Source organism: Dermacentor silvarum, chromosome 3 (assembly GCF_013339745.2).
Source record: "Dermacentor silvarum isolate Dsil-2018 chromosome 3, BIME_Dsil_1.4, whole genome shotgun sequence".
Lineage (NCBI taxonomy): Eukaryota > Metazoa > Arthropoda > Arachnida > Ixodida > Ixodidae > Dermacentor > Dermacentor silvarum.
This window is the reverse complement of record NC_051156.1, coordinates 204,759,930-204,775,270: the sequence shown is the minus strand read 5'-3', so window position 1 is coordinate 204,775,270 and position 15,341 is coordinate 204,759,930. Positions and strand designations below refer to the sequence as shown.

Below are 15,341 nucleotides of genomic sequence, written 5' to 3'. Positions count from 1 at the left end.
CTCTCTGCTAATTTGCTATCGCAATTGATGCTTAGCCTTTCGGGTGAAACTGCGTCTGTTTCTTTTAGACTCCACATTTTTTATAGAAAGGCTATAAGCGCAGCGAACACGGCGTTTTGCAGATGAGTTCCAAGGCGAGGCGGATATTGCCGCTGATAACGTGAGATTCAGAAGCCGAATTAACAAAAATTTATTATAATTTTTTAATACAATTGTTGAACTGGCGATTATGAAGACACTCACATTTTAACGCACCTTCATTTTTTTACCTTGAAAATCGGACCTAAATTGAGATATTTATAATCGAATTTTAACGCTATAGCGTTGAAATTCGATTAATCCGATGAATTGCATGATCAATTCGGGCAATATCGAAAGTGAGCGCCGCGGGAGCGCAGAAAAGGCGGCCCCGCTGTCATATCAGGCCAAAACGCCGTGACGACAAGCGCGAGGAAATAGCAAACCGAACGTATCGGCTATAGTCGCGGCAGCTACTGACGCGTCACATTTATGCCTAGCAAGGATGTGCGGCTGTGTGTCGGGTTTTGATTTACTGCGGCATGCTAACATTCAAACCTCGCCGCACACATCTTGAATATCTCGAATTAGGTGCGATTTTCAAGGTCTAAAATATGGGTGGGCACGAAAATGTCACTGCCTCCTTATTTGCCATTTATGCAACTGTCCCCAAGGCACGAATAAAAATTTTAATCAATAAAATTTGCTAATTAGTCTTTTGAAGCTCACGCTATTAGAGGCAATGTCCGCCTCGGGTAGTAACTCTTCTGCGAAAACGCCACGTTCGCTTCGTTCATTACTTTTTTTTATAACAATCTGTATTGTCTGAAAAAAAAAGACTATATATAGCCAGCTTCACAGGTCCATACAAATTAGGCATTCTTATTCCCTATTATAAAAAAGTCGCCGAATAAGTATACTTAAAAAATCCTACGTTGCAATGAGCTGGACTTTCTTAGAAAACGAATGTAGTGCTCCCTTTTCCTGAATTGAACCACCGGAGGTTCGAGACTCGAAACAAAGCTAAGCTGGTACGTAAGCTCAAACGCAAGCAGCAAGCAGTAAATAAGCCTTCTTATAGTCAAAAGAAACCCTAAACAAGAAATAACCTTCCTACACGAGAACTTTACTGCTCCTACGGCTTTATAAATACAAAAAGCGCAGCAGCTCCCTTGTGAAAACATGGCGGGCTATGAAGAGCGGGTGGCGCCGCGGCACCCACCTGCATTTGCAGCGCACCTAGCGGCAGCCGCCGACACTTATTGCATGCGGTGCCACAATGGAGGCCGCGTTCGGCACACTAGCCAGTCTATTCTTGGCACTATAGTCAAGGTATTGCAGGACTAGTACCCGGGACAGAAAGAAATGGCGGCGGAGGAGGTGCGAACGCCATGTTGGGAACGCCGGCCAAAGCAGGAGTGGAATGCGCAGTCGGCGAAGGACAAATAGTAGTGGCAAGCAGTGAATCGTCCATGCTTGCAGTAGTACACGCAATCGTCCACGCAAGCAGAATCAGCAGTGACAGCAGAAGCAGCAGCCACGGCGCCGACGACGGCAAAAATTCGCTTGGAGCGTCCATATAATTGCTGTCGCAATAAGGAACCTCAGTGATAGTGTGGCAGTATGAATTGATGAAGTACCTGTATACATAAGCTCACTAAGTAAAAACGAGCTGCTGGGTTTTGAGTCCTTTGTTTAAATTCTGCCATTGAATAATTTCATTTACGTTTATTAATTAACGCTAATCTCTTTCCTCGCGACTTTACCACCGCTTCTCCGTATCAGGTATGTTTCTCCGTTTTGATACGGCACGTGCCTAACGACGCACGCACTAGGCCACATCTTTAGTGAGCCAGATGGCTGCGACGTGAAATGTTCAATGACGCACGCACAAGGCATACCTTTAGTCAGTCGGAACCGTGAAGCCACCGTGGCTTCAAGGAAGCGTGCTCGTCTCCTACCCGGAGGCCCGGGATCGATTTCCACCCAAACCGAAATGTACCAAATTTTTCTTTTCAAAGCCTTTCATTTCCTAGTTTATAGGAACCTCCCTGGGAAACTTGTCGTCAATCCCGGCATCTTTTGACGTGTGTTTGCGCTTTGCTCCGTCACCATTTTTCATACCCTCTCTCGGTGACACCGCTGACGCCGCCGCCGGATTTTGCCGTAATGGGGCCTATAATGCTTTCGAATTAATAAAGCTTTACGTGTCACTTTGTGCGGACATTCAGTAAGCACAAACTCGTGTTTCGACTCTTTTTGCACTCACACAAAGCTTCGCTGTATATATAGATTCAAACTGGATGGAACTTTGCATTATTTCCTTTAAAAAGGTACCATTCTAGTTTTAATGCGATAGCATTATATTCCCAATTACGCGAAAATCCGTCGGCGTGACCGAAAGATGGTACCAAAAATGGCCGATTTCGCTAAGAGGAAAAACACCTAAAAATGCTCGGACTGATTTCAAGCTTCTCAGGGAGGTTCCTGTCAACTAAGTAAATTGGCGGCATTGATAAAAAGAAAAATAGGAAATTTTGATCTGTATGGGAATCGAACACAGGCCTTGCCTGGTACGGTGGCTTCACGGTTCTGGCTGACTAAAGGTATGCGTAGTGCGTGCACTGACGCCCGTGGAGAGATTGACGGTGTGCGAACGCAGCCAAATCGTCAGCGACGATGCCTTCACGTGCGCTCTCTACTTCGACCACATCGTACGGGGTATTGTATCCATTCTGTCCAATAAGAACATTTCACCATTTGCGCTCTATTACGTTGTCGAACATTTCAAGCGTATAGAGTTTCATGCATGTCGAAAACATAAATCGAACACACTTCACCGAAGCGACTATAATTTCGCATTCGCACACGTAAGCAGTCTGAAGTGTCTCTGCCGATTTTTTTTTTCACAATTGCTTTTCTAACTTGTTATATGGACTCATCTTCAATTGTATGCTCATGTGGTAATATCAATTCCGAGGAAATGGCAGAATTATCGCATCTTCGCAATATTTAAAGGATTTAGAACCCGTTTTCTGAAACACCCTTTATATGTTTAGTGTGACTGGATCAATCAAGACTTCCAAGCCACAGCAATTTTATACTGCACACAACGCTCAATTATACCACTTACACCTTGTGCATTTTTAGAGAGCGGCCATGCCACTTATTTCAGCATATTGTAACCATTTTACCAGTTCCCCACGCTTACATATATTGGTCCACCACAGGCACTATCACAGACACCAATCACATTAAATCGATAGCACGATTTTGGTGTACAACTGCGAAATAGTAAACGTAGAGCTTGAAACTACGTTTTTTCTCACTCCAAGCGCATTTCTGCCGTCGTCGTCGCCGTGAGGTTCCGTATAAAGTCCAACGTCGATAAAATCGTCGCCGCGTGCCGTATTCTTTATGTGCGAGTGAAAGCGTGGGAGGGTGAGCCGGCGATCGCGGCTCTATCTCGCGCACGCAAGAGAGCGAAGCGGGAACGACGCGCACCGTCTTCTAGTCACGCGCACCGCTCCGGAGGGAGGGAAGGAAGATAGGGGGGGGGGGGGAGGGGGCGTTTTCCGCCGCGGCGTTCGAGCAACCGCGCGCGCCCGCCGGGCTGCAGGGCTCCGGGGGCAGGGTAGGGAGCGGGAGGCCGCGCACTACGCCGCCGCTTCCTCCTGGGCGGCTGTATCTAGAAACCCATCTGCGGCGGGCGGGGGCAGTCTTTCCTTGCTGCGCAGTGTTTTTGCGGCTTGGTTCGCGTTGATGCGAGCGGCGGGACTAAGGTCAATTGGCTCGCTGCTGCTGCATTACTCACTACAGCGTTTTGACAGCGAGTTTCCGCGGCCATCGAGTTGGATGCCTTCATGTTTGCTTGTGCGCGCGTGGCACCATGCTTGTTAATTTAGTTACTATGCTTATGTTTACAAGTTTATACGGCCAGTAAGACGGCTATTCTTACTTCGTATAGCTGTCCTCTAGTTTGCTATCGCAATCGATGCTTCGCCTTTCGGCCGAAACTGCGACTATTTAACAGCGGAGCTGTTTAAGCTCTTGGTTAGGCCGCGTAGTGCAAACAAAAACTGCGCCTGGCGATGACGTCACCGCGCGTTGCCTAGCAACCACTTCGTGGAGCAGCGTGTGATTCGCCTCCTCTCCGTGCCGTGCACATGTTGCCTTGACATGGGACGTTAAAGGGACGCTAAAGGCAAATGTTAAGTCAATGTGGAATGTTAAAATACGATCACAGAAACCTCGAAACCGTTGTTTCGTGCCAAGAAAAGACTTATTTTATGAGAAAATTGTGTTTGAAGCGTCCGCGTACTTCTAGCGCCATTCAAATCACCCGCCCTTCTGAGCGAGGAGTGGTGACGTCATGTTCTCATAGTGACGTTGTGCCGCCGGTATAGTAGAATAGGGGAAGTGTGATTACCGCCCGGCGGCTCCTATGGCAACCGCCGTCGCCGCCTTGTGATGCATCCGCCGGGGGGCACTCTCACTCGTTTATACGTCGAGCTGAGCGCCCGATACAAATTGGTCCGCGAGTCTCTCCCGCTTTTTGTTGGGAATTCTTGTGCAAAGTTATGTTTCCTGCGGTGCTGACAAGTGCTCAGGGATCAGCCGCCGTCAAAGTCACTGTTTTGTGCCTGGCTGCACGACTGGTTACAAATCGTGCAAAACGAAGAGCGGGCATCCACAAGAGAGAAAAAAAAAAGCACTTGAAACTTCGCAGGAGGACATGAGAACCATGAAAGGGAATGTGTATTGTGTTCAGTTACGCCCTTTCGTGTTAAATATTAAGTACAGTGGCTACAGTAGTTTCAAGTGTGTTAATCGGCTTAGTGCTTTCCTTGCTTTACAAGAATGGTGCTTAAAATATTTTTTTTATTCTTGGTTCTTCACTCATGTCTTCTCTCGGCTGTGCACAGTTGTTATTGTTTCTCTTTTGTGTATGCGCTGCGTCGAAATCGGTATTTATACCTCGCTTCAAGTTGTGCCCACCACGAATGTGACTGTCCTGACATTTCCTGCATGCTTGAAAACGCTCGTCTTCTGATACGCCGACACCTCCTAAAGCAGCACCCAGACCGGCGTGTTGCAGACGGATCGTTCCCTCCCCGTGTTCGTGGTCGAGGCTTGCCCCGTCGTGCTAGAGCACTGCTATATAAGTTAAGGGTTGGGTCTGTGTTGGTGCGCGAACGCCTATACCGACAAGGACGTGTGGACAGCCCGTCGTGTACATTTTGTGGCTCCTGTGAGGCACTTGAACATCTTGTTTTAGAGTGTCCCGCATTCGTTGAGCAGCGCGCATTGCTAATTAAGGAATATGGACTTATTGGACTGCAATGTGCGACCCTTGACGATTGCCTCTTTCCAAGAGGGTGTGCTTCCCGACGTGACCAGGCCCATCGAGCCCTGCTAACTTTTCTTAAGGACACGGACCTTGGCCTCCCGTTTATAGACATTATTTGTATTTTGTTTTGTTCTGTCTGTGTCTCTCTTTTCCTCTTTTCTTTCCTCATGTTTTCAATTCCTCTATTCCCTCCTCCTGAAAGAGTAGGCAGGCGTTGTGCCCCTCTCGGTGGCAGTTGTCAGCTTGCTCCCTCCCTATTTCCTTCTTGTCCTTATGTTGCATGTACACAAACCAAATAATAATACCTTTGCTTCATGCGCATTACCATTACATGAGGGCTGCAGTAATTTTGTCTGTATTGTTGATGCTTCATGATGCTACTTTGCAATGTAAGGGGCCAGAACCTATCAACTTGAGCACTTAAGTTTTGTTCCTGGTCGCGGGATCGAATCCCGGCCATGGCGGCCGCATTTTGATGGGGGCGAAATGCGAAAGCACTCGTGTACTTAGATTTAGGTGCACGTTAAAGAACCCCAGGTGGTCCAAATTTCCGAAGTCTCCCACTACGGCGTGTCTCATAATCAGATCGTGGTTTTGGCCTGTAAAACCCCATAATTTTTAATTTGTGTCCCCTTGTTATCCCCATTGAAACTGGGCAAGCAAAGGAAATAAGAATTCTAATGTTTTCATTATTATTTTAAATGCACCATCAGCATTTTTCGGTGTTCTCGTCAAATGTGCTCCTTTATTTATGTTCCTTCAACCGAACCTGTTTTCTTTTTATTCTTATCGAGTATATGGTGTTCTGTTTGTTCGAAACGAATTGAAATTAAAAGTTTGTTATGAGCGACGAGCTCGAAACTAATTATGTTTCCTCGTAACATTTATTGAAGTGACACATTACAGTACACGGCAACACAGTGATTGATAAACATTATCAATAATTGCACCATATTTCGCTTATAATATCCCAGTTTCCAAGAAATCGCGCAAACGTGAAAATATTGAGTGACCTAAGGCAACTTTCTATGTAACACAATCATGGGTGCATTCCAATTAAGGGCAGTTACATATTAAGTGAAATCCAATTGCATATTTCTTTAACGAACAACTCAGGGACTAAATTCATCTTTGCGAGCAAGAACAGTTGTTTTAGTTCAAGCGCGCGTTTATGGACAGCAATTTGCGCGTAAAATAAGACCGCAGTGAAGCAAAACTCGAGGCGTGTCTGCACGGCCTTCGAGGTGCCAAGACGGCCAAGATCTCGCAAGCAAATGACGTGTTATACGCGAACTTATAGGGCGCATATGTCGCTATAATGTTGCTGCGATCTTCGCGAACACGACCGGCTCAGCAAGATTTACCATTCGAGGTAAAGAAAAGGAAATTCGCATCGCGAATCTGGGCGCTTATCCGGCTAGTCGATCGTCGGGCTTGGTCGGGCGACGACGATGATGATGATGATGATGATGATGATTTATTGGCATCCCCTTTGAAACGGGGTGGCGACAAATAGTCACTTAGCCTGCTTAATTTAATCAGGTATACTACACATGTTCTTTATCTAGCATTTTTGTATACCCCCCCTCTCATTATCTTTCTTTTTCAAAAATTTAGCTTGTACCGCTGCCTATGATTTTAAGAGATCAGGTCGTATCCATCTTTTCCCTGCTTTTATTCCACCAGTACTCCAATCGTCTCTTGCTGATCTCTACGGCTGATCTGTTTATGTTTCCTTCCACTTTGAAACCAAGCGCTTCTGGGAGTTTCACGTTACCTACGGTTCTCGCTGGGTGGATCCCGTCGCATTCCATTAGGATGTGCTGAGTGGTCTCTGGATCTTTACTGCAGCATACACATGTCTCATCTAGTTCCGAATATTTGTTCCGATATGTTTTCGTCCTTAGGCAACCGGCTCGAGCCTCAAATAGCAAGGCACTGCCCTTTGTGTTATCGTACAGATTTTCCCTTCTAATTTCTTTCTTCTCATTCTTGTAAATCTCCATTGTCCTTTTCGTTTCCATTCTTTGCATCCATTTCACGGTCTCTATTTCTCTCACTTTCTTTCTGATGACCCCTGCTTGTCTATTTACAGTTTCGATTATCCTGTACTTGGTTGCCAACTTCCTTGACCTCTTCCTCCATTCTGTGTCCACGCTTTTCATGTAGAGATACTTGTGCACTTTAGCCGCCCATTTATTTTCATCCATGTTCCTGAGCCTTTCTTCAAAACTAATTTTGCTTTGTGCTTCTCTGACTTCAAAAGAGGCCCAACCCATCTCTCCATGCACTTCCTCATTTGTCGTATTACCGTGTGCTCCCAAAGCCAACCGGCCTACTGATCTTTGGTTAACTTCCAAACCCGCCAATATATCCGATTTTAAGCATATAATGGCATTTGCGAATGTTAGCGCTGGCACCATTACTCCTTTCCAGATTCCACGCACCACCTCATACTTATTGTGGCCCCACAGTGCTCTGTGTTTCATTAATGCTGCATTCCGCTTCCCCTTTATTTTCAGATTATCTTGGTGGTTGCTTGAGTAATTCTTTCCTTCGTTTACGTGTACGCCGAGGTACTTATATTGCTTCACTATGGGTATTACTTGCTGTTGAATTGACACCACGAAGTTACTCGTGTGTTCATTAAAGATCATAATCCCTGATTTCTCTGTGCTAAACTTAAGGCCTAGATTTGTCGCTGCGTTCCCACAGATATTCGCAAGTATCTGTAAATCTTTTTTATTGTCCGCTAGTAGCACAATGTCGTCTGCGTACATCAATCCAGGGACCTTCTGTTGCACCATTTGTCCATTACGCATGTAGGATAAATCAAAACCTAATTCGCTGTTTTCCAGTCGTCTTTCTATGCCCTTGACGTAAAGCGCGAACAACAATGGTGACAGAGGGCATCCTTGCTTCAATCCTTGGTGAATTCCCACCATTTCATTTCCTTTTCGGCCTTCCCATGCCACTTGTACTTGGTTGTCTCGATATATCTCCCTCAGCAGCTCCACGAAATCGTCATCTATGCCTTCGTATTGAAGAATATCCCACAACAATTCCCTGTCTACGTTGTCATAAGCTCCTTTAATATCTAGAAATGCTACCCATAAAGGTCTTTTCTGAGCTACTGAAATCTCTATGCACTGAGTTAGTACAAACATATTGTCTTCTAAGCGTCTGCCTGGCCTGAACCCATTCTGTAGTTCCCCCAATACACCGTTTTCCTCCACCCACTTCGACAGTTCTAATTTTATGGCTTGCATTGCCATTCTGTATATCACCGACGTTACTGTAACTGGCCTGTGCGAGCTCGTCTTATCCTTATCTCCTTTGCCTTTGTAGATGAGATTCATCTTGCTTTCACGCCATCCAACGGGAATATTCTTTGTTCTAATCACTTGCTCTATGGCATTAGTCAGCATTGCCTTGCTTTTTGGACCGAGGTTTTTGATTAGCTGTATTGGGATTTCATCGGGTCCTGCTGCCGTGTTGTTAGGGACATTTTCTGCTGCCTTTTTCCAATAAAAGCTTTCTATGCTGAATTTTGATCTCTCAAGCCTCTCTGTTGTTGCTGGATCTGGATCTACGCTTTTTCTCGTACCGAAGTTATGCCTGATAACGTCTGTGATGTACCGCAGCGCATCATCGCCTTCATAGATGTTACCGTCTTCATCCCTTATAGCCGTTTGCGAGTTTCTAGTTGGAGCTCCGAGTGCTTTTATATGGTTCCAGAATCTTTTTGGGGCGCCTTTGTCTCTTTTGTGAATGTTATGCACCCAACGTTCACTTGCGCATTCAATTTAATTAATTTAATGCGAGCGTGAGCGCCGCCTTGCGGCTGCATCTGAAACGCTCACGCGAGCGGCGGGGCCTTCGGCACACTTCCCTATTCTAGCCGCTGTACCGCCGGTGAGTAATAAATGCCTCCCGCAGACGGAGCTACGGTTTTAGGGGCGAAGCTCCTTAGGGTCGAGACTTGTCCCCCGTCGCGCCCTTGTAGCCACGCTAGTACTCACCGCTCCCGCTAGAGGCGCAGCTGTGCTCTCGTTTGACTTGAATGGCGTCCACTAGATGGCGCTTTCTCCTTCGCCGGTCGACACTCAATGCGCTTCGATACTGCTACCCTGCTACTATGAACACCGAAGAAGACTCGTTTGCGGCGCTCGCTCCACTCGCTCTTGGCGCGCTTCCTCAGCGCGTCTTCCACGGACGTTTGGAAGCCCAACATCATTCAGAAGTACGAGGCCAGGCGACGTCTGTCTGAGGACTTTGTCAGCAAGTACAGGCGCGGAAACGGCGGCACATACGTCCTTCGCGACCGCCCCGTGGCTTTGTACTTTACGGACCACAATGCCGTTATACTCAAAGGGAAACGTTCTCCTGAGCTTAACGTCATATATGACTAAAACAGAATCAGGGGAACCACCTCCTTGTGGTCCGTAGTGCTCTTGAACAAAATCATCATCTACCCCATGTGTAAATAATGAAACATTGTGTATACACTGTATCAATCTGTAAATAACAAAACATTGTGCATATACTGTGTATAATCACACCACACCCCCGTGTTTCTGTGTCACCTCTTTGTATGATGATCGAGTGGGCAAAATCTACGGAGGATTCACGGTTTACCAGATTACCTCCGGAGTTTCGCCCACTCATCATCATTCACTTCGTGATATGGCGATCTTTTTTTTTTTTTTTTTTTGCGGAAAACGCAGACGCGCGGCCAGAAACAGAGCCAACACAACCGACGGCAGTGCGAAAGGGAAAGTAAAGCCTGCGCCGAATTGCAAACGTAATGATCGCCGACGCTCGTCGCAATGGACCTTGTTGACGACACTGACGACGACACATTGGCTCGCGATACTGGGCTCGATTTCAGCGATTTAAGCTCCTTTGAGCGTGACATGCTGCTGAGGGCTCGCGCTGCCGGCGTCGTTGTGTATTACGAGGCTATATTTTGGGCCCCTCGAAAATGAAAGAAACCTAAATAAAAGTTAGGGAAACCTGCATCACCAAAGGTATGGCAGGTTTTGGCAGGTATGGCAATTAAACATAAATGAAAAGGGGCATACACCAAAAAAAGGTTTTAGAGAAAAGCCAATTAAGAAAAGAAAAGACGCGAGATACAGCCAAACTAAATGTCAAAACGTGATTCTGACCAACTAAAAGTTCGAGGCACCAAAGGTCTGCATCAGCATGGTGGGATGCGTCTCGACAGCGTTTATCAAAACATATTAAGCAAAAGCACTTGTATGAAAAAGGGGGAATGAAATCGAAAAGAGAAGGCCTTTAAGAAAGAAAAGACAGGTGTCCAAGGCGGCAAGGCAGGCCACCAAGAGCAGAGGTCAGGCAGGTGCGGACAGGTGGTTGGCAGGTGACCCAAAAAGTCCAGGGACATGGGACGTCTTTGATGTGCTGGGAAATGGCTGGAATCTGGGGTATAACTGAATATTAGGCCGAAGTTAAATTGAAACAGAAAAATCACCAATCAATATGATGTGCCATAGAAGAACGATGAGGAAATCAAAAGGCGTGGTCAGGGGGTTGAGTCGAATGATGATGATGATGATGATGATGATGATGATGATGATGATGATGACAAGTATGAGGATGAAATGCAGACATTTCGCGAATAGTATCCCCGGAAAAATGCTCCACCATAGTCAGCGCAACCAAGGACACTAAACAGCGAAAGCTGACTAGAGAGATGAAAGAGAAAACAAAACAAATGTGTGAGGGTGAGAGGGAACGAAAAGGGACGCACGCATTACGAAGTAAAATAATCAAAGAAGAAGCCGGGAAGGTGAAAGGGGAAATGAGGCGTTAAAGACGGATTAACAGTGCTCTCTTCTGTTGGCTAATTAGAAGTGAAGTATAGTGTGCAGGTGTGAGAAAAATGTCGCGGCGATCTTTAATTAAACTAGCAATCATGGAAGTTAAAGGGCGATGATTAGAGTAATGAAGTAGGTCGGTGCAGGTATCTCCGCAGGCACAGGTACTATGATGGGAGAGATGAAAGCGAAAAAAAAAAAAAAAAACAGAAAGGTAGGTGGGCATGAGAGGTAAGTAGTTGAGTGAGAGGTTTACGTGGCGGGAAGAAGGCGGGTATCTTTAGGACATTTGGCACCCAGTGGTAAAGTGCCGTGTCCGCGCTATCGCGCGACCAGGCAACATTCCACTGGGCGTACGAGGACGCACACATTTTAATTTTGATAGAGGCCTGTGTAGAAAGAATGAATCTGGAAATTCCATGTGATGCGGCGAAATTGGCGATGTTGTCAGCAAGTTCTTTGCTGTCAACACCCCGATGGGCGGGCACGTGAAATAAGAAGACAGGACGCAACGACATTACGTACAGGAGGAGCATTACGCCTGCGGCCTCGACACCGGCTTTTCTGAGCGCGAAAGCAGCAAGGACTATAGCAATATGACGTCAGGCGACGAAGCTGGTCACCGTCTAGGCATGCTGTCGCGCGGACCGTTTGGGCATCCCGTGTTATCACCTGGACGCGGCATTCTCTGCTGCTTGCAGTTTCAAGGGCGAGTTTAGCGAGCTAGTAACACCAGCGCAGCACTACGCGATAACGGAACTACTGAAATCTGAGAGCGCGCGGCGCAGAGTTGAGCGAAAACGAAACATTTACACCACCCATGTCGTTTTCAAGGGTAAAGCCAAAAAGTTACTTTTTCTAAGAATCTAACAGAAGTAGACAAGTAGCATTTTCTTCCGTCTTATAATTCAACGAAACGATCGTTTTTATCCGAGTGGTTGAGCACTAGTGACATATTTTTTTTTTTTGAGGAGTTCCATAAGTACCTGAACATGTCCCTGGGGAGTCTCTTATCGTGTCCTGCATTTACCACAATTTCTCGATTACTTAAGTTAAGTTCGCGATTATGTTGATGCCTTAAACGTTCTAGAGCATTACTCTATCACTTTAGCTTGACTTTTTATTTGCCTTTAGTGTCCCTTTAAGGAGAAGGAAGGAGAGCATGCGCGTGGCGCGCGCTATGCTCGGGAGAGAGAAAGAAAAAATGAAAGTGAGAGAGAGAGAGAAAGGAAAATTGTAGCAGCACCAATGAGGCAATGCGCAGAGCTGCTGCCGACGCCGTCCGCGTTTCCCCGCGTTCGCGCCGAATGCGCGCGGTGTCCATGACTGCACTCGGCGCCTCCGGCGGCGGGTCAACAGGTTTCAACCAGCCGCCCCCCAGCAAGTGTGAAGGCGCAGCTTGGCCGTGAAGTCACCGGGAAGATAAAGCTTGGAGCAGCCGCGACGGCGGCAGAATACTGGTTGACTCTGTGGCGAGTGCATGTAGTCTTCACATGAGACGACCAAAGAAGATCCGGACACCCGAAGAAGAAGCCGCTCATCTTGAAGTACGTCGCGCGGCCAAGCGAGAATCTGCGCGTCGGCGGCGAGCCGATTCGGAATACCGTGCCTAGCAGCACTTAGCGAGCGTTTCCAAGCAAAACTTAGCCAAGCCTAGTAAAACCTGGAAGCAGCTAGGTCGATCACCAGCTCCGCTGTTTACTCCAGCCTTGCACCACTAGTGCAAGCTGCCCACATTTTCTCTCTCTCTCTCTCTTTCTGTGTGTGAGGCGCGCAACGCGGGTTGGTTGCCTCCTTCCATTTCTTTAGCCGATCTCAGGCAATCCCTGCTGTGTGCTCAGCTGATCTCGGTAGAAATCGACTTGATCAATTAAAATGAAGCGAATTTTATTCAAATCACCTCGCAAGATAGCCTTGAAAGCCTAGGTGGTGTTCACATCGCAGGCTTTCCCCTACGTTCTCCCACCTTCCCACTGGCGGAAGCTTCGTCAGAGTAATGAAAATCAATCACGGAGGCCATCCTTCCGGCGTACTGCGGGCGCGGCAAGTGACTGTTGACGCCATGACCACCATTTTTGTGTTTTTGTGGAAATGCATTTGCATAGCAAAGTCAAGTTGACCCCGAGCTAAAGCTTGTAACTGTTGGATTTTCTCATGGTAATTGTCCTTTTCTTCCACCTTCTGTGCGCAGGTGCATGAAAATAGGGTGGTATATTTCGCCTGCGCAATTGTGCTTCTCCCCTTGGCCGTGGTCACCAGCGCCCTGTCTTGGTACTTCTACTTCTTCCCCATTCATCGCACGCCATATGACATTGCGTTCAAGAAGTGGGCCGCCGTCTGCGACGCGCCACACTGTGCAGAAGCCGCCAGGTGAGATTTCGAAATGTGTGCCGAATTAAATCTAGCGCTTGGTTTGAATAGATAAATCTAAGCTCACGGTTAGAATATTGCGCTGGATGCACTTGAAATACATGTATAGGTGCATAACTTGCCCTTTCCATCGAGAATGATGCTAAAGTAGAGCCTGAGCTCGAAAATGAGTTAAATGGTGGCTGATGTGGTAATCGTTTAACATCAACATATGTCCGCAATAGCTTTTTAAAATGGTGCTCTAATAGCAAAGTTATACAGCCGTTTGATGAACGAGCACTCTGCCGGCGCTGTTTCTCAGCCTGCTTCGCTACTCTCTCCCCCTTGCCGGATACCCTCACCAACTCTTCGCAGGGCAGTGTGAGCTGCGGGTCGCGTCAGGCACGCCGGAAGAAAAGCTCCTCCACTGTCCGCCCCTTATCGCCCTCCGCGCGAAGCTGGCTGAATGCAAGATTCATAAAATGCTCAGTGGCGCACAATGGGCAAACCAGGCTGTTTCATGCAATAGTTACTAGAGCAAACTCTGGTGCAAGTGTCTGCGGCAGCTGCAAGTTCAGCCAGCGTCTGAATGATGGCTAGTACGTGGATTTGCCTAAGCTTCGCCCTTCTTACTTCAGACGGCTTTGTGATTTTGTGAACTAATCACTTTAAGCAATGTACTGTGTCACAAGAGGATTTATTAACGGCAGGCGTTAGGCGAAATAAAAAAATAATTGGAGGACGCTTAAGCTTGGCCTCCAAGAGTGGAACGCGATAGCGTTATTGGGCCCCGTCCGCATCGCATTTTAACGCGAGAGCGTTAAGGGCCTCGTTAAGGGCCTCGGCGGGTGCACGGATGTCAGCGTCCGTGGCGGAAAAATAATTCCCAACCATCCCGGCCGCGTAGGCCCGCCACGTGGTGTAGGGTTTTGGTGAACAAAAATTGAATTTCTCGCAGTGAAATCTGTCACAAAAATGGTAAAGTACGACTTAACCACAGCCTACAGACGTGGTGGCGTCGGATTGAAATTTAAATGCACGAGAAAACATAATTCTGCTACGAGGAAACTCAAACACAAACCCATTTTCCTGCATTTCTACCATCCCAACACGGTGCGCTCGGGTAATTTACTTGCCAAAATGCTATCCAGATGGCGCTCGCATCCTCGCCAGGTTAGAGAGCCTACATGCAAGCGCTGTTTTAAAACAGCGCTTGCATATAGGCTGTCTACGCCAGGTCAAATTGTGACTTCGACTGCCTAATGCGTTTTGGACACGCGCGCGCGTCGGGGCAATAGCAACCAATTAATGAAATAATAAAAAAAATGTGGTTGATCACTCTTATATAGGAATCGGTATAGAACACGAAAGTGAAACGTGTCTTCACAGAAGTAGTGTAATGTTTATTGCACATTGATATATAATGTCTATTGGTGTTTTGTGGCTAAAGCGCCCTTAGGCGTTGATGCACCCACGCTGACGCCTGGTGGCACGTCTCCTCCATCACGACTACCAACGTCGATGACCATGAGCAACCGTCGTGCATATGGAAGCTGCACTACGCTGCACACGCTAGCACAACGCGAAAGACGAAGCACGTAACTGACACACTAATACAACGCGCAAGACAAAGCACGTAACTGAATCGTCACCGAGTCAAATCAGCGCGTACAGCGCGTCGTAATTGCAGCCTCCGCGATCAACTTCAGAAACATTTTCAGAGCTAATTGCGGAGGCCACGCTCCGCTGTGCTGAGTACGGTGAACGCCACCTAGGTGGCG

General features: G+C 47.1%; 1 protein-coding gene across 1 annotated transcript in view; it reads left to right on the top strand.

Moving 5' to 3' along the window:
* The first annotated feature begins 1,200 nt into the window (after nt 1-1,200).
* LOC119445167 (scoloptoxin SSD14-like) overlaps nt 1,201-15,341 on the top strand; it is a 49,218-nt gene continuing 35,077 nt past the window's right edge. Inside the window, exons 1-2 of the mRNA XM_037709491.2 lie at nt 1,201-1,350; nt 13,403-13,581. Coding sequence (XP_037565419.2) covers nt 1,201-1,350; nt 13,403-13,581 — 329 coding nt within the window. The remainder of the gene's footprint in view (nt 1,351-13,402; nt 13,582-15,341) is intronic.